This window comes from Carlito syrichta, unplaced genomic scaffold (genome assembly GCF_000164805.1).
Source record: "Carlito syrichta isolate Samal-C Ts95f unplaced genomic scaffold, Tarsius_syrichta-2.0.1 Scaffold302975, whole genome shotgun sequence".
Taxonomy (NCBI): Eukaryota; Metazoa; Chordata; class Mammalia; order Primates; family Tarsiidae; genus Carlito; species Carlito syrichta.
The window spans coordinates 165,457-185,215 of NW_007247071.1; the positions used below are offsets into that span (position 1 = coordinate 165,457).

At 41.5% G+C, this 19,759-nt stretch overlaps 1 protein-coding gene across 7 annotated transcripts in view; it reads right to left on the bottom strand.

The window, feature by feature from the left end:
- Positions 1-2,394: 2,394 nt before the first annotated feature.
- Positions 2,395-19,759, bottom strand: part of EZH2 (enhancer of zeste 2 polycomb repressive complex 2 subunit) — a 43,264-nt gene continuing 25,899 nt past the window's right edge. For 5 of the 7 annotated variants that reach the window (XM_008057367.2, XM_008057366.2, XM_008057368.1 and 2 more), the window contains 12 exons: positions 16,161-16,252; positions 14,531-14,771; positions 13,309-13,478; positions 12,768-12,862; positions 11,037-11,077; positions 10,459-10,584; positions 9,568-9,746; positions 6,606-6,701; positions 5,379-5,460; positions 4,354-4,434; positions 4,094-4,178; positions 2,395-2,717 (listed from right to left, as the gene is read on the bottom strand). In XM_008057367.2, the coding sequence (XP_008055558.1) occupies positions 2,657-2,717; positions 4,094-4,178; positions 4,354-4,434; positions 5,379-5,460; positions 6,606-6,701; positions 9,568-9,746; positions 10,459-10,584; positions 11,037-11,077; positions 12,768-12,862; positions 13,309-13,478; positions 14,531-14,771; positions 16,161-16,252 (1,349 nt within the window). In that variant the 3' untranslated portion in view covers positions 2,395-2,656. The remainder of the gene's footprint in view (positions 2,718-4,093; positions 4,179-4,353; positions 4,435-5,378; positions 5,461-6,605; positions 6,702-9,567; positions 9,747-10,458; positions 10,585-11,036; positions 11,078-12,767; positions 12,863-13,308; positions 13,479-14,530; positions 14,772-16,160; positions 16,253-19,759) is intronic. The other 2 variants (XM_008057369.2, XM_008057370.2) reach the window with 1 other exon arrangement.

Here is a 19,759-nt window from a genome sequence, read left to right on the forward strand (position 1 = left end):
CCGCAGGCTCAGGCAATCCACTCACCTCAGCCTTCCAAAGCACAGGATTACAGGCTGAGCCACTGAGCCCAGCTTATTTATTTATTGTAGAGACAGGGTCTCGCCAAGTTGCCCAGGCTGCTCTCAAATCCCTGGAGCTCAGGCAATCCTTTCACCTCGGCTTCCCAAAGTGCTGGGATTACAGGTGTGAGCCACCATGCCCAGGCCAAAAAAAAAAAAAAACTTGATTGGAAAGAATTTTGACAGGCGCTACTTTATGGAGCAAAAGTGAGTCCTGGGCAGGGTGCTGCCTGTTCATGATGTTAAGCTTGTTACACTATATGCATTTTAATCTCCCACTACGGACAAAGAGTCATCTAAAGCTGACCAGATCGGATCTAGATACCACATGACATTCCAAATGGGTATATGTCAGATATTTCTGACTGAAAAGTTTCAGTGTTCATGGAAGCCATTAAAGAGGGCGTCTAGGGAAGTACACTTCAAATCACAGGATAAAAAGATCACTGTGCATTAAGAACATAACAGTGCTCACAGTGACTGCTTTTCATCAATGCACTTTTGTCTTTCTGATGCGTATATTTTATACTTTTGTCTTTCTGATGCGTATATTTTGAGTTCACTGAGCTCAAGGATCCACCTCCCAAGGGTTCTTCACCTCTGGGGGATGGGCTGGGCCTTGTGGCTAGAGTGAGCCCCGCCACACATACTGTTGGGTCCACACACGGTAACAGACAGGCTCCATCTGCCCAAGTCTGATATAGTGACAGCCTCTTCAGGAGCTCAGTGGCTGCCCACTCCACCCAAGACCCTGCTGAGTCAAGGCGGAGCAGGAGGTCACAGGGCAGGCCCTGAGTTCTCTGTTCTACTTGAGTTGGTCAGCCACCATCTATCAAGTGTATGGGGCCGTGTTCTAGGGCTAGAGACAACAGATCAGCACTGTCATTAAAAAACCATGGGTGAGTCTGTAAGAGTTAACACAAAGAAGTCAGGGTCTTCTCACTGCCCAAATACAGTCCAAGTTAACTCAAAGGTTCAAGTTGCTGGACCAGTGCACGGTGGCCGATACCCGAGTCTTGTCAATGTCTGGGAAACTGGAAAGCAAGAGGAGTTAATTCTAGTTCATTTTCATATTAAATATTATCACATGATAAATACAAATTTTATCAGACTCTATAGAAAAGGCAACTGCCAAGTAGCTGCAGTGTGGCCTGAGCTGTAACTGTTGGTACGGGAAGATACCATGACAACATTGGCAAATACACCCTGGGAGGGTGAAAGCTGCTGCTGCTTCTGAGACAAACTGCACGTTGTCATGAAGAGCACAAGATATAGCCAGGCATGGCTCCTGCCTGTAATCCCAGCACTTTAGGAGGCAGAGGCTAGAGGATTGCCTGAGCCCAGGGGTTTGAAACTAGTCTGGGCAATTTGACAAGACCTTGTCTCTACAATAAAGCAAAAAATTAGATGGGTGTGGTGGTGCAAAAACTAATTTGGTTATTCCTGTCACCTTTTGTAGACAGGTAGGGAATCACACTGTTGTACTTCTGAACTATACCTGGACTAATGGTATTTAGAGAGCTAGACACTTAAAAATACCCAGTGCACTCTGTCATTTCATATATGGGAAGCAGAGACTTGGAGGTTAAATTACTTTCTCCTAGCCGGGCTCGGTGGCTCAGCCTGTAATCCCGTGCCTTTGGGAGGCTGAGGTGAGTGGATTGCCTGAGCCCGCGGGTTCGAGACCCGCCTGGGCAGCGAGACCTCATCTCTACAATAAATCAAAAAATCAGCCGGGCGTGGTAGCACATGCCTGTAATTCCGGCTACTTGGAAGGCTGAGGCAGAAGGATTGCTGGAGCCCAGCAAGTCGAGGCTGCAGTGGCCGGGAGCGGCCACTGCACTCTAGTCTGGGCAACAGAGTGAGACTCCAACTCAAAAAAAAAAAAAAGAAAAAATTACTTTCTCCAGATCACGCAGCTGATTGAAACATACCCTGGTCTCCTGTCTGCAAGGTCAAGTCGTTTACTTGCTAAAGCCCCAGGATGCATGATAGTGTTTTGTTAGTCCCAGATGTCTTCTATGTAGTAATAGGCAATATCAATTATGATGTATTATATTTGTATATTTAATAAGTGGATATTATATAACAAGATAAATACACTACTAATAGTAGGCAATATTTAAATCAAGATTCATACATTCATATAGAAAAGTTGCCTTTTCTGGAGTTAATTTTTATTTATAATGCAATATTTAATGTGAAACTTAAAACTAACTCACCTTTCAGACAACTGAAAAACCAAAGGCGTTAACCTTGAGTTTGTTTTTCCATTAGAGACAGTCCTTTTCTAAAAAAAGTTACTGAAGCTGTAGGAGAGATGACTCAACAACAAGAAGTTCAAGTATTCTTTATTCAAAGTTGAAAAATGTACCATACTGCATTATTGCAAAAATTCACTGGTACAAAAACACTTGCAGCTGGTGAGAAGGCAATAAAAAGTTGATTTTTAAACTCATTACTATAAATTATTCTTACAGTACTTTGCAAATTCAGAATTTCAGACTGCATTTTCTTTTCTAAATTGCCCACAGTACTTGAGGTTCCTGAAGCTAAGGCAGCTGTTTCGGAGAGGAGGGGGAGGAGGTAGCAGATGTCAAGGGATTTCCATTTCTCTTTCGATGCCAACGTACTTCAGGGCATCAGCCTGGCTGTATCTGAAACAGCACGGAAAAGGAATGACCAGCTATTCCACATGCAGCAAGATTTAACACAACCAAGTCTGCTGAATTTAGTGGGTGTATTAAAATGTCTTTAGAAGACCCATCCACATACACACCCAGTTACAAAGCTGCACACATAAAGGCACAGTTGCAGAGGGCATGCAGACATCTGCGTTATGCTTCTAGTGAGCCATTGGCAAGTTCTGAACTGGACAAACCTGTTTCCACAAGCATTCCCAAAGCCTTCTGCCCAGCCCCCCACCATGCCACTGAAGCAAAGGCTGGTCCACGTCATGATGTTGAGGCCTGACACTAGGAAGGCACAACAGAGGCATGATCTGGAAAGAACAGTGACTAGGCCTTCACACACAGGGCCAAAGGGCAGCCCCTGCCAGTCGCCCAGGCGAAGGAAGGACTGGGGCAGCTGATACCAAGAAAGGGGCACAAGGAACCCACTGTAGGGTGGGGCCTCTGGGCTACCCCAAGGAAGGTGGGGCAGGTTGCTTTGCTCCAATCCCAGCTCCACCCCCCAGTCCTCATTCAGGGTCAATCCGGAATGAAGGCAGCACCCGCACCCTAGACCCTGTCCCACTCATGCGCGTAAAGTCCCATCGTGGGCCTGCACTTGCAGCAGCCTAGCACTCAAAACCAGCTTCTGGATGGGATGGATAGTTGGCCCCAGGAGTTCATTAGACAGCCATGTGATTGCATTTAAGTAAATATTAAATGTATGACTAGTCAAATTTATCCCACAGAGCTGGACAGTGTAAGCTGCCAGCATAATGCTGAACCAGGTCAACACCCTTGGCAACACACGTGTCCCAGCACCCCAACAGCTTCTCGCCTAGGAAGGACCAAGGCTGGCCTGGCAGGTATTTGCCAACAACACCTGAGTTTTCAAACACTAAATAACGATGTATAAGTACTCTGGCAATAAAAAAAAGAGTAGACCTGCTCCTGTTAACAGTAAAGAGACACACAGTATATTGTCAGGTAAAAGCACACTGCAGAACAATTGATACAAGTATGGTGTGACCACATTCACTGGGGAAAATGGCATGAGCATGTGTGCAGCATGATGGGAAAGAAGGCCCAGGACTCATCCAGCTGTCAACAGCGGGATGAGAAAGAGAGCTTTCTGCACTGGTTTTTATATTTTTGAAGTAAGCATTACTTAATAGTAAGTTAATAAATAATATACCCTAACTCCCCACTAATGCTCATGGCAAATAATGACCAGTCGAAAGACCTACCCCCACCCCCAAGGACAGCAGGTCTAGCAAAGAACTAAAGAAGACAGTCTTTGTCTACAACTCGCAGTCCAGGCAGAAAAACACCTCAGATCATGCTAGAAATGTACTTTTACCAACCTGTAATCAAAAAACAGCTCTTCGCCAGTCTGGATGGCTCTTTTAGCAAAAATGCCTATCCTGTGATCGCCGTTAACCATCATAACTGCAGAGAGAGACACATTGGTGTCAGTGAGCAGTTAGCATAAAGACAGGCCACAGAGCGGTCAATGACTCGTTCGTATGACAACTGTCCCAGAAGTAGTAAAGTCCATTATCACAGGATTGAAAGGGAGTTTCTGTTGTCAAACTGTGATAATTCTGACTCCCTAAGTCCTTACCTTTTGCATAGCAGTTTGGATTTACTGAATGATTTGCAAAACGAATTTTGTTACCCTTACGGGTTGCATCCACCACAAAATCTAAAGAGAGAAAAAAAAATCCAGTGAATCGGTTCAGTTATAGATCAATAAAGTTATTAAGATCTTAGGAAAGAATAACACAACCGGCTACAGTTCTTCAGGGTTTGCCTACAAAAGCAAATAAATCATTCAACCAACTTCATTCAATAAGAAATGACATTTGGAAGAAAATGCTGTTGTTCTAGGTTAAACTTAATCATTGGTAATTCAAGATGATTGTGTGCCTCAAATGCTATTACTCATCTATTGCACGTATGTATTACTGAGCCAAACATGGCCAAAAAACAAGAAGCCCTCACTAAATTCTTTCCAACATCAAAAATAGGCATTTTCACACTTAAAATACTTTCCATTGTAAGGTCTATGAAACATATTGATAGAAAAGACCCATTCTACTTGTTCTACCTGAGAGCTCCCCTCTGAACACTCATGCTAAGCATGCCTGTACTTTTGCATAATCCCACCAGAAACACTTGTGACAATCTCACATTCTATCCAAAAACATCAGCCATGACAGAAGCTGCCCTTATTCTCAGGCCTTTGACAACATCCAGGGTAAGTCTGGAAAATGCTCTCACACATCCATCCTTCCTGGTCAGAGGCACTGAGAAGGTGTGTGCTGAGCTCATTCAACACCCAGGTCCTTACAAATGCAACAGGCACCGACAGCAGAGAGCACAAGAGTGTCCCCTCAAAGTCTGTAGCCCATCAGCAGATGGAGGGAACCTTAGTGGGATAGTTCCCACACATCCAGTTAGTCTGTGTCCATTCCTTTCAAGCAAGCAGCCCCTGTGCTGGGAGATGAGAGATGCCAGGAGTTCTTCCTGGGGAGGTTCCCTTCTAGCTACCTCACTGACCTCTAACTTCATTTCCAACACTCAGCCTACAGAAGGCTGCCACGTGCAACTCAGAGTAATTAAATGCCTTTTTGCTCAGAAACATACCATTGTTCAGGTTGAACAGAAAGCTGCACATGTATTTATCATATACTTTCCCTCTCCTGTCGGCTTCATCTTGAGATATAATCTAAAAGAGACACAGGAGAAAATTGTTTGAATTAGGCAATCAAGCCCAATAAAACCACAAAATCTCATGGAGAGAATGTTGGACCTTCTTGAAAATACACAACAAGCCAGGCTGTGATCCCAGCACTTTGGGAAGCGGAGGCGAAAGGATTGCCTGAGCCCAGGGATTCGAGACCAGCCTGGGAAACATGGTGAGATCTTATCTCTACAATTAAAAAAAACAGTTATCCAGGCATGGTGGTGCGCACCTGTCGTTCCAGCTAATTGGAAGGTTGTGGCAGAAGGATCACCTGAGCCCAGCAGGTAGAGGCTGCTCATGGCCATGAGCGTGCTACTCAACTCAGCCTGGGTGAGAGAGTGAGACTCCTACTCAAAAAACAAAAACAACGAAGGGTCACTATAGCCGATTTGTCTTTTCCATTCAGTCTACACACGATACATCAAAGAACAATATTTTAAAGATTTCAACTTAGAAATAGTTTCACATCTAAGTAGTTATGCTTGGATAATGTGATTAACAAAAGTCTTTTTGCTGATTTAAAAAAAACTAGTTTCTAGGTCCTTATCAAAACTAGAGGATGTGAGCGGGGCTCAGTGGCTCAGCCTGTAATCCCAGTGATTTGGGAGGCTGAGGTAAGTAGATTGCCTGAGCCCGCGGGTTTGAGACCCACCTAGTCAACTTGGCGAGACCACATCTCTACAATAAATAAAAAAAAAAAATTAGCTGGGTGTGGTACCGCGTGCCTGTAGTTCCAGCTACTTGGAAGGCTGAGGTGGAAGGATCGCCGGAGCCCAGCAGGTCGAGGCTGCAGTGGCTGGGAGCAGCCACTGCACTCCATCCGAGTGACAGAGTGAGACTCCAACTCAAAAAAAAAAAAAAAAAAAAAACAACTAGAGGATGTGGATTAAGCAGCTCTTGTGCTCTCCACTGCACCCCGATAAGAAAAGCTCAATGTGGCACAACCAAAGCAACCTAGATACTAAGCAAACCAGATCCATAGTCCTGCACATGTCCAGGTCACAAAGGTCTTTACAGGCATTCATATATAACCAAACCCATGGACTTGCCTAATGCAACAGCCAATCTAACACCAAGAAAAGTGAGTACATAGAAACCACCTAGTACAGGCAATGAGTGTGCCTTACCTCTCCACAGTATTCTGAGATGAATTCATTTTTCTGTACAGGATCTTTGATAAAAATCCCCCAGCCTGCCACATCAGATGGCGCCAGCAATAAATGCTAGAGAATAAAGCACAATCATATTATCAAAGAAGAAATGAAAAGACGGAAGGGGTCAGACGAGACCACAGAAGGAAAACACAAGTTATCACTAGTTCTCCAAAGCTACCATTTGGCACACAGATAGATTCAGTCAGTGTGAAAGCTGCTGCGTACAGCAGGCTGATGAAAAAACAATGCTCTCCTTAATAAGATACGGGGTCTACCTTATCGGACAAATAACCTTCCGTGGTGCTGGTCCCATGTTCCAGGGCTGCTGCACTCTGACTTCCCCATTTCTTCAGTCCTGAATTCCTTGAATAATTGCCTTTTAACTTGAATTTCATGTGAGGACACCGCCAGATCACTCTTCCTCTCCATGCCTTTCCCTCCACTTCCCCTGAAGTGGTTTCTATCATCAGCGATTCCATCTCAGTTCTAGCCCCCAGGCTACCCTCCTGGCTCTCCACTGGCACCCATTCCTCCCAAAGCCACCATTCTTCTGTGGCAGCCCTCTTTTTGCTTTGTTCCTCCACAGCATGAAAACCACCATGAGGTGGGACTATGATCTCATCAGTCCAAAGTCTGTTGTTAGTAGAGAGGCCAAGAGGACTGTCAATTACAGTTAGGGGGAATCATTCCCAAACATCCTAACTTTTTATCATGGTTCATGATTATGCTTTTGCTTAAAACTTTCTTGTGACCTATAGAAAGGCTCCCTGATCACTCAAGCTTCCAGTCTATTCCGATTCTGGTCCATCCTATATCCACCTGTCCAGTGAATTTCCCAAACACACTCCTGACAGAAACTTAGTTAGCTAAGTATTGTTAAGCAAATGAAACCCAGTTGGTGAAAAGTATCTACAAAACTTTCTGTTTTAAGAGTTAAAAGATATCTACAAGGAAGACACAACAAATGGTAGTGTTACCCACTTTTTGAACAAACAGAGGGAGATGTATATTGTACAATGGTAATATGGGATAGGGGAGAAATTATAATGATTTTAGGTCTGAATGGATGTGACACAGAAAACTGAACCAACATTGTTGTGATCCAATGACCTAAGTGGATATATAATTGCCTGGAGTAAAACAATCTAAATGACTGAAAGGAAAAAAATTTAGGCCAAAAAACCCCCCAAAAACAACAATAAAAACAACAACAAAAAAACAGTCACCACACTGCATGGCTGATCTGCCATAAACACAGACTTTGGTTCAAAGATACAAGGAAACAAAACCAAGGGAAGTTCAATGTTTTGCCTGAAACAGAATTTCTGGTAGAAGAGGCCTACTAATGGAAGCGTGATCTCAATTGTATTATAAAATGGTTCAACAACCCAGGATGTGCCTAACATACATGTACAAACACACAGAGGAGCAAGCAGATGGATGTCTGGGACCAGGATGCACAGATGTAATCTTCTGCTCCTTTATGTACATGTCTTATGACTCTGGGGTTCCATATCTGTAAACTGGGGTTAACACTTATTCCTTACACAGGGTTATGAGTATTAATACACAAAGTACTTAGAACAGTGCCTACTATATAGTAAATGCTTAATAAATGTCAGTTATTATTATCATTATAAAAAGGATTGATTGGCCGGGTATGGTGGCTCAAGCCTGTAATCCCAGCACTTTGGGAGGCTGAGGTGAGAGGACTGCCTGAGCCCAGAGGTTCGAGACCAGCCTGGGCAACTTGGTGAGACCTCATCTTTACAATATATTAAAAAATTAGCCAGGCATGGTAGCACATGCCTGTAGTCCCGGCTACTTGAAAGACTGAGGTGGAAGGACCGCCTGAGCCCAGCAGGTCGACGCTGAGGTGGCATTGAGTATGCTACTGCACTCCAGCCTGGGCGAGAGAGTGAGACTCTGACTCAAAAAAAAAAAGAAAACAAAAAAAAGGATTGATTAAAGAAAGAACCATCGTCTACCCTAAACAAATAAATAAATAAGATACTGAACTTCCCTGGTACATGTTGCTAAAGTTATTAGTTTTGCTCACTAATTACTTACTGGTTGCCACAATTAAAATCACCTACATACAATTCCCAGACTTCAAATCAATAATTCCTGGTCGGGTTGTTTTCAAGGTTATTAAAGAAACAACTAAGTCTATAAAAATTTGCCATGGTAGCCGGGCATGGTGGCTCATGTCTGTAATCCCAGCACTTTGAGAGGCATAGGCAAGAAGATTCCCTAAGCCCAGGAGTTTGAGACCAGCCTGGGCAACCTGACAAGAACTTGTCTCTACAATAAATCAAAAATTTAGTCAGGTGTGGTGGCATGCATCTGTAGTCCCAGCTACTTGAGAGGCTGAGGCTGAAGGATCACCTGAGCCCAGCAGGTAGATGCTTTGGTGGCCGTGAACGTGCCCCTGCACTCCAGTCTGGGCAACGGAGTGAGATTCCAACTCAAAAAAAAAAAAAGTTGCCATGGTAAATTTCATCTTGTATTACACACAGTAAGGAATCTATCAAAACTATCTGATGGGAAGGGGTGGCTATATTGTGATAGAAATCACCATTTATTTGCACTAAGGCGACTATATAAGTTACCAATTCTATTAATTAAGCTTTAAAAAGAAATTCAAGTCATCTTGTTAAAACAAGTAGAAAAATATCTCATTCTAGATCAGATACAATTAATAGCTACTTCTCAGAATGTACTGGTTTCTCACTCACCAGAATACGATGCTCTATAGAAAACTGAAGCAAATGCCCAAGATGTGTTACTCCAAGAAAATGACCAACTATTTTCTCTCATCAGCTGCACCTTTCAAGGATCACTTACTTTTTTCCCCGCAAAAGGATCTAAGACTATCCTGACATTATATCATTAAACAGCCACAAATGATCTTCTGGAAGTGACTGTCACTCACCTTTTTGGAGCCCCGCTGGATACTGCAGTTCTTGCAGGACACGTTCTTACTATCCCAATGGTCAGCGGCTCCACAAGTAAGACAGAGGTCAGGGTCACACTCTCGGACAGCCAGATAGCACGGGCACTGCTTGGTGTTGCACTGGGCTTTGCAGCGACATCCGGGAAAGCGGTTTTGACCTTCAGAGAGAGGTTCTTCATCATCACCACCATCACTATCACAATCATCATATATGCAGAAGCATGGCAAGGGCTGTGCTGAGCATCTGACTCCCGTAACCCTCACAACCACCTTACTACCCTATTGTACAGACAAGGAAATGGAAGTGACAGCAAAGTTAAAGCTGTTAGTACTACAAAAAGACTATCACTGAGTTGTCTTCCGGTAAAGAGGCATATGTATTTAAAGTGCTGTGATTTGTAAAATAGGCGTGAAGAGAACAGTATTCATGGTCCTAGCCCAAGGTTCAGAACACTTCTGTAGCATCTAAGTTTTACGTGCAGCTTCATTGGACAAGTACACATAAATTCACTGCCCTTATGCTACAGTCCTTTATTCTAAAGACTAAAACCCTCCTAACTCTGACAACTTCTGGTGCCCAAAAATTATTCAGGTAGCTCCTCCTAGATCCCCCTAACAATCTGTGCCAATGATCAAAGAAGAAAAAAAAAGAAAAATTAAGCTCCTTTAATATAATTTTGCCTACCTTGCACACATACACACACATTACCTAGGAGACTCACTGTATGGAGCTCAATAAATACTTGTGGAATAAATGGATTCCCTAAGGTAAACAAGGGTGTGCTCTCAAGTCCTCAGGTTTGGATCTAAACTGCTGACCAAAGGCCTATTTAGTTCTCATGCAATTCCATCAAAGCAACAAATACTTACACTCTGAACTACATTGACAAAACTTTTCACAAAAATTTTGTGCTATCACACAAGGGCACGAACTGTCACAAGGCTGCCGTGGATGATCACAGGGTTGATAGTTGTAAACATGGTTAGAGGAGCCGTCTGAATAAAGATAACAGCACGCAGGCCAATGAATCCAGGGAGATGGGAAATGATCACACACAATTAACAAGAGTACATTCTTCCCTACTGCCCTTGGAGGTTAGCTGGGTTCCTTCACATGTTGCACACATTCCTGCTGACAATATGATGGCAAAAATAACCTCCCACCCCCAATGCTCATGAGCACTAGCGCACCGCCGCCATGTCTCAGTCCCATTCCCAAAGCATTCCTTTTAACTAACAAACTTACTCCTTCCCATCTGCTTCCATTTTCCAAAAGAGCCTAGACTGGAGATTCATCAATGACGTCCTCCATTTAAGTTGGCTTAATGGACAGGAGTCCTTTAATTTATCAGAGTAACCCAACTCTAATCCAATTACTATTCTAAAACAAACAAGACCAAAGCAGACATTTTTAAGCTGATGATGAAGTTGAAGGGAAAGATGCTAACCCTTTTTCAGCTGTATCTTTCTGCAGTGAGCAGCCCACAACCTGCAAAAACAAAAAGAAAATAAAGCAAACTCCTGTGGGGAGCTAGGGCAAAGAGTCACAGCCATAAGCCAACAAAGAACTGCTTAACTGGATCTGTGTTGTGAAAACAGCGGTACTTTACAGCCAAGAGACATATCTCACCCTCTTATATTTGCCAGCAACTCAAACAGCTTAGTCACTCAGACAGCCCCAAGTATGTTGAGAAGCTTGGCAGTGATGTCACTTCCTGCTCGTCTACAACTCTTGGTCAGGACTCAGGAGGACCCAGACCTCAGGAAGCAGCAAGAGTGACTTCTGACTTATTCTAATGTGGATTATATTCATACATACTGATGTTTTCTCTCTAAGTCCAGTCATCATTAGCCAATTGAGCTACATGATCAGAAATAATTCAACTAAAAATTCAGAAGCATGTATTAGAGCTCAAACTCCTATAGAAAAAATTTACAATTTCTTAAAGTTCTAAATTAGGTTAAGCCCACATTTATTTTTAAAATATAATGAAATGTCACCGGTACAATGGCTCATATCTGTCACCCCAACACAGTGGGAGGCTGAGGAAAGAGGATTGCCCGAGCCCAAGAGTTCTAGATCAGCCCGGGCGACTTGGAGAGACCTCGTCTCAACAATAAGTAAAAACTAGCTGGGCATGGTGGTGCACACCTATAGTTCTAATTACTTGGAAGGCTGAGGCAGAAGGATCACCTGTGACCAGCAGGTCGAGGTTGTGGTGGTCTTGAGTGTGCCACTGCACTCTAGCCTGGGCAACAGAGTGAGACTCCAACTCAAGAAAAGCAAACAGGCTGGGAGCGGTGGCTCAAGCCTATAATCCCAGCACTTTGGGAGGCTGATGAGAGGGATTACCTGAGCCCAGGGATTCAAGACCAGCCTGGGCAACTTGGTGAGACCTCATCTCGACAATAAACTTAAAAATTAGCTGGGCATGGAGGCGCATGCCTATAGTTCCAGCTACTTGGAAGGCTGAGGTAGAAGGATCACCTGAGTTCAGCAGATTGAGGCTGTGGTGAGCATGCCACTGCACTTCAGCCTGGGTGACAGAGTGAGACTCAAACCCCCAACCCCCCACCCCCCCAAAAACAAGCAAACAAACAAAAAGAGTAATGAAATGTAGTATGAGCCTATACAAAAATTTGGAAGCATAATCTAACTGCCCCCTTACCCCTCCCCAAATCTGGCTTTACATTTACAAATCAAATCAGCCTGAAAACATCCACTTCACTCCATCACTCATTCACCACAAGCCTTATTAATACAGAGGCTTAAAATAGGGTGACTATGAAGAACATTAAAATGTAATGTCACAAATCTTGGAAAGTTCAGGCTCCTAGAATAAAAGATACACTTCTAAAAACCAGCCATATCAGGAACACAGAATATTTCATAATTCTAAAGTGTTTATGTAGCATTTACTGCAAAAGATACTATATATATGTTTTTCCTGACCCAAATATAGTCTGATAACAACAATTTTTATAACTCTTAACATGCGAAATTTACTGAAGGCTGCTGTATTCCTATAGCAATTGCCAGTGGATACAGGATTCTCCAGGTCTATTTTTTATGGCAGCTTAAGTTTCCAAAAACACAGACCAAGTAGAAACACACCATGGTCCTTGGGAAAGGCATCTATCTGTGCTGACATCTCTAAACAGTTTCCTGGGAGACTTACCGGTGTTTCCTTTTCTTCTTTCTCGGAGGAGTGTCCACATCCTCAGCAGGAGCTGGAGCTATGATGCTCGATTCTTTGACTCTAAACTCATACACCTGGCAAGAGGCATAATTGCAGCAAAAGGAGGACAGTCTTATTTAAGCAAACTCATTCATACTAAAAACATTTATTTGCCTCTTCTGTGACACTGCTAGGTGCTGGGGATGCAACAGGCATCACTGTCCCTACCACCCTCGTGCTGGGGAGAGTAAATGTAATTACATTCTGGTCAAATATCATGTCACTAAGTGTAAATTCTTACTAGTCTTTTAAATCCACTGCTGCCTAACCATAAATATCTAAATAGGGAAATGATTAAACATACCGGGAGAACAATTTTCATTTAGTTCCCTCTTGGGAGGAAAAAAAAGTCAAACTAATTATTTTCAGGAGACAGATAGGAGCTTAATAATAACTAAGAATTTTCTTATGTTTGGACAATGGGTATATATTTATCCCTATATTTGAGGTTCTTTCAACAATTTTTATCAGATATACTTACCTGTCTACATGTTTTGGTCCCAATTAACCTGGCAATGGCACAGAAATTGTCATAGTAAGTGCCAATGAGGACTCTAAACATTGAGGCTTCAGCACCACTCCACTCCACATTCTCAGGAGGTTCAATATTTGGCTTCATCTTTATTGGTGTTTGACACCGAGAATTTGCTTCTGCAAAACCAAATGTAAGCACTGGTCTAAGAAATGACAGCTGGAGACAGTATTAAGAAGTAAAATTCAGGGTATACTTCAGAAAAAAACAAGACATAAGGACAACTAAAATCCAATCAGAAAAATACTAACTCAACAGTAGTTCTCATTTTCTCTCTAACCAGAACTACTCATAGAATATCAAGAATGATAAGCCAAAGATCTAAGTTTTATTATGTACCATTGGAGAAAGACAGAAAAAGCAAGATGGCTCAAAGAGTAAGAATAAACTGGATCATCAACAATAACCCAGCAGGACAAACACCATAAGCTAGGGCAGGAGTGGGAGGAGAAACCAAAAACAATTCAGCTGCATGTCCTGGAGAGAATTCTCTGGTCTTAGATTTCTCATTATATTGAAAATTAACCAGGCTGGGTGCAGTGACTCCTACCTGTAATCCCAGCACTTTGGGAGACCAAGGTGGGAGGACTGCTTGAGTTCAGGAGTTCAAAACCAACCTGGCAACACAGCAAAACCTCATTTCTACAAAAAAAAAATTTAGCCAGGCATGATGGTACACACTCCTGTAATCCCAGCTACCAGAGAGGCTGAGGTGGGGGGATTGCCTGAGTCCAGGAGGCTGAGGCAGCAGTGAGTTATGATCGAGCCACTCCGGCTCAAAAAAAAAAAAAAAGGCTAACCACAGTGGCTCATGTCTACAATCCCAGCACTTTGCGAGGCGGGAAAGAGAGGATTACCTGAGTCTAGGGGTTTGAGACCATCCTGGACAACTTGGTTAGGCCTCATCCCTACAATACATTTTTTAAAAAATTGCTGGGTGTGGTGGCACACACCTGTAGTTCCAGCCACTTGGAAGGCTGAGGCATGCCTCTCACTCCAGCCTGGGTAGCAGAATGACACTCCGACTCAAAAAATATAGAAAAAGAAAGAAAGAAAAGGGAAAAAAAAAAGAAAAAACCTAAGAAAATCATTCAAGACATTACACATCCTTATTCTTCAAAACATGAACTTCCAAAGCAATAGTAAAACCCATTTATTACACGTATCTTACCAGAAGAACTTGAAGTTTCATCTTTTTTCTCTTCTTCTTCTTTATCATTGTTCTCTCCCCCTGTTTCAGTCCCTGCTTCCCTATCACTGTCTGTATCTTTTGATTCCAGCACATTAATGGTGGGGGTGCTGGGTCTGCTACTGTTATTGGGAAGCCGTCCTCTTCTGCGGCCTCCTGGGCGTTTTGGTGGGGTCTTTATCCGTTCAGCGGTGAGGGCAGCAGCAAACTCCTTTGCTCCCTCCTACAAAATGAAAAAGACAGACATCAAGACAAAGTTATAAAACATATTTGGATGGAAGAGAAAAGAAAAAGACTGCATAAGCCAAGGTAGTTAAGAAATGTATGACCATATCAATTTATCAAAGAATCGTTTGGATATCTAAATATATTTGTTTTCTATCTGCTTTTGACAATTTGAAAATTTCAAAAGAAAAGTATGGGTTCTATATAGTTCTAGAGTGGTACAAAATCAGGGTAAAGACAGTTCTATATTGTGAAATATATGAATATTCTATAGGTATCTCGCTATATATACAGTCTACTTAAAAGTGAATCTTTACAAGAAGAATCATATACCTAATGTGCATCAACTCAGGCTTTCTATTCAGGGTTTAAGGTCATGCATACCCCTTTGTGACAATACTCAAAGTATATGAGAACACAAAACATATACACATGCTTGTCTTTGTTATTTTCTGTCTTACTATTAAAACATCCAACACTTTTTTCCTGTGAAGGATACACAGCCACAGGAAGACATGAAAAGAACTCTAGGACTAAGACTGTGAGGGTTACATTTTGCATTATCGAGTACAATAATTCAGTCTCAGAAAGTACAAAACAATGGTAAGAACATGGTTTATAGAGACCACAGAAACATTTCAGATGAGCCAAACAAGATTCTGCCTTGGAAAGAATATTACATAACAGTGCTCAAGAATTCCAGTTTTTAGTGGAAATAGAAGGAAGACGTTTGAGAGCAGCCAACAGTTTTATAATTCATTCTACAAAAACCAAATTGCTTAAAAATAGGATACCTTCTGCAGGTGCCATTCAATGAATCTTCTGTCCAAAATCCAACAGGCAATATATACCCACTTAGTTCCTAGGTAGGAGTGGCTTGGTTCAAAGAGGGGAAATGGTAAAAATAAGATAGTACCCGTAAAAAGCAACTTTTCTACCTCCTATTTTCCTAACCCCTTACCTTTTCTCCATCAGTAAAAAAAAAAAAAAAAATCTGTGGGACCTATCATCTAGCTCAACAATGGCTCTAACACAGGAAGGAAGGGCCATGACTACAAGATAGGCTTGGGAGCTACAGCTCCTGGCTTCCAACTGCACTTTCTCACACTCATACTTTGTGGAAGGTATGAGTCCTTGATCCTAAAGACCTTGAAATGCTGCTGAAGAGATAACACAGATAAAAAGAATAACACCAGATTAATGAAGGACTAAAATGTGCAGTACATGAGCTATGGAAGAACCAGCATGGGCGAGAAAACTCTGCCTATCACACGGCCCATAAGAGCATGAGTGCGGACAACGTTTACGCTGACTTTTCCACCTCCACCAAAGTGCAAAGTTATGACCTCTCAAATACCCTCTGAAATAATAAGGCACTGCATCTTACCAAATGCTGGTAACACTGTGGTCCACAAGGTTTGTTGTCTAGAGCTGCTTCTGTGTTCTTCCGCTTGTAGGTGTTGGGTGTTGCATGAAAAGCTGCAAAGTAAATGAAACATAAAGAATTTGAGCATAACTTAAAAAATCGTATTTCATTTTTCCAGTTCAATTAATGGATCGCAACCTTGCTAGTATGTGGTTTATGTTACTTTATACACCTTTCCTTCAAGCTTTCACTGAACTATCACAATGTATCTCCACTCCTCCAACCCCTAAGCAGAAAGGAAAAACAGTAAATTCTGGAGTGATTAGTAACTTGTTATTTTTCTCCTTGCAAGTATAACTGATGCACATATACTAAGGTTGTAAACATTTATTTAAAAGGAATCTTTAACACATCTATATAAGTAGTTGATACTCCCTCTGCAATGAAATCAGATTTCCCATTTTTATCAAAAGTATGACATACAATTTCATGATTTCTAAGGAAAGGTCAGCAATCAACTTGTCAAATGGGGAGTGGAATGTGATACTACTTGTTAGAACTTGTCTTTAGAGATAAAGAGGCCAGCTCCAGATTACTGACATTCAGCTCCTCTGAATCATCCTGCAATTCAAGAAGCTGGTGAGAGTTAAATACAATGTCAACAAAGAGGTTTTAGAAAGATACACTGTTTGAAACTTAAAATTCCCAAGTAACACATAACAGAAAAGATTCCAGTAGCAATGCACTGGTACAGAGAAGCAGCATGAGAACTCGGACAGTGGCGTATGCTTTGGAGAATGTCTCAGGAAAGCTTGCTTCCTCGTGTACAAAGGCCAATGCCAGAAACGGCTGCTCATTAGACGAAAATTAATTTGGATAAAAACAAGTGACATACTCACAAAACATTTTTTCAAATATTTGTAAAAAGCCAACATTAAACTACGCTCAAAAGAACTTAAAGGGAGAATAAGGATAGTGATGAGAGAAGAAAACAAAAACAAGAAAACAAGACAAAGTTTTCGCAGAAGAAGGTCAAGACTCAGATTCTGCCTCAAGTGTATGACCAAATTTCCTCCAGAATGAGAGAGTCTAACACCATGGCTAGTTTGGCCCTGGATTACATTTTGACCAGCTGAGGACACCTATTTTTCTGTTTATGAGTCTAATGTCGTAGCTGGTTCTCTGAGGAAAACAAAATTATAAAACAGATTTTTTAAATAAATTATATAAACCACTTCTTAATCTCAACAAAAAAGGGAGAATGAAATAGGTTAAGAATAATATTCACAAAAATGTAAGAAAATGTAAGAAATTGAGACAATCATTAGAAAATACATAGCTCAACTTTACACTAATAAATTTCAAAACCTGGATGTAAAGAGTAATTTTCTAAAACTCACCCACAGAAGAAAAAACATTTATCTACTAGCACCACTAATTTTTAAACTGTACTGAAGATACAAGCTAAAGTAGGTAGAAAAAGAAAGAAACTCAAGTTATAAAGATTGGAGAAAAGGTAAAACCACACACAACTATGGACAGTATAATTACATTGTTGAAGCCGGGCTCCTTGTTGAAGTGAGTGGATTGCCTGAGCCCGCGGGTTCAAGACCCACCTGGGCAACTTGGTGAGACCTCATCTCTACAATAAATCAAAAATTAGCCGGGTGTGGTAGCACGCGCCTGTAGTTCCAGATACTTGGAAGGCTGAGGTGGAAGGATCGCTGGAGCCCAGCAGGTCGAGGTTGCGGTGGCTGGGAGTGGCCACTGCACTCCAGTCTGGGTGACAGAGTGAGACTCCAACTCAAAAAAAAAAAAAAAATTACATTGTTGAAACATGCAGAAGAACCTACTGAGAAACTATGATAAACATAAAGGAAGCTCAGTAAGGTAGCAGGGTTCACAACATAAGATACTGGCCACGCATGGTGGTTCACACCTATAACCCCAGCACTTGGGAGGTGGAGGCGAGGACTGCCTGAGCCCAGAGGTTCAAGACCAGCCTGGGCAACCTGGTGAGACCTTGGCTCTACAATAAATCAAAAAATTAGCTGGATGTTGGTGCACACACCTATGGTTCCAGCTACAAGGAAGACTAAGGTGGAAGGATTGCCTGAGCCCAGCAGGTAGAGGCTGCAGTGGCCTTGAGCGTGCCACTGCACTCCGGCATGGCTGACAAAGTGAGATTCTGACTCAAAAAAAAAAAAAGATATAATGAAAAACACAACAGCAGCAAATTGATACCCAGAAATATTCTTAATGAAAAATGTACAAGAGCTGCAAGAAGAAAGCTTGAGGGTTATTAAAGGACACAGAGAGTTGATTATATGGTAAGTTGGGTTTCATCCTTGTATTTTAAAAAGTTAGGTAATTTATAAATGTAATGGGATTCTAATAAACATGACACTTTCTTATTTTAATTAGACAAACTGATGCTAAAATTTATATAGAAAAGCAAGAATCGCCAGGAAATCTCTAAAGAAAGTCTCCTAACAGGCTCAACACACAAAACTGAGAAACAAACTCAAATATAACAATAGTAGGTGAAGGAAGTATCTCAAGCAGTGAAAGAGGACTTCTCCATTGACGGTACCAAAACAACTTTGCAACTTTGGAATGAGGACAACAAATTAGAGCTATAATTCACGTAATAATGCATTCAAAATGGAGTAAAGATTTATTTGTTTAAATAAAGATTAAAGCATACTAGATAAAAAAGTAAGAAACCCTTTGTAATCTTGGAATGGGAAAAGCCAATTGACAAATTCAACTACTTTTTTAAAAAGTTTAAGCTTTGCTTACACGACTTTTACCAAACAACTAACTGGAAAGAAACTGCAACTCATATCTCAAAAATCCTAATTTCTTCACTATAAAAAAAGCTCCTAGATATCAAAAAAATCTGTGAGCCAAATAATGAAAACAGTCCACAGAAAAATAAAATACAAATCTCTTCAACATATAGGAAGATCTTCACCCTCAAAGAAAGAAAAACACAAATTATAACTATGCTAAAAGTCATTTTTCACTTATAAAATGAATTTAAAAATCAAAATGTTTAATAATACCCTCTATTGCCAGGGCTCTGGGAAAAACAGGTATGCTTAATTAACTGGCAGATATTTAAGTTGTTGTATCCCTATATGGCTGGTTATTTGGCAATACCTAAATTTAGTTTATCAGGAAAACTTGAACTTGTGAGAAATGGGTACAGGTATGTGCAAAGCAATTCAATGTAGCATCATTACAGCAAAAGGCTCAGAGCAATCCAAGTGTTCACTGTTAGAGACCAGTTAAGTCACAGACCCCCTGCAATACAACTGTACAGACAGGGCTCATATCAGATCCTAAGTCAAAAAAGAGAAAAGCCCAAACACTATGGCACCATATGAATAAGATGTTTGAGAAAGAGAAGAATATATATACAATTTGCCAAAGAAACTGTAAAAAAAAATACATGTGAACTAATAAGAATGATTAGCTTCAGGGGAGTGTAGTGAAAAGTTGACGGATAGGGGACAGAATAGTAGGGAGACTTCACTGTACACACCTTCATATTATTTTTTTTTTTAGTTGGAGTCTCACTCCATCGCCCAGACTGGAGTGCAGTGGCCGCTCCT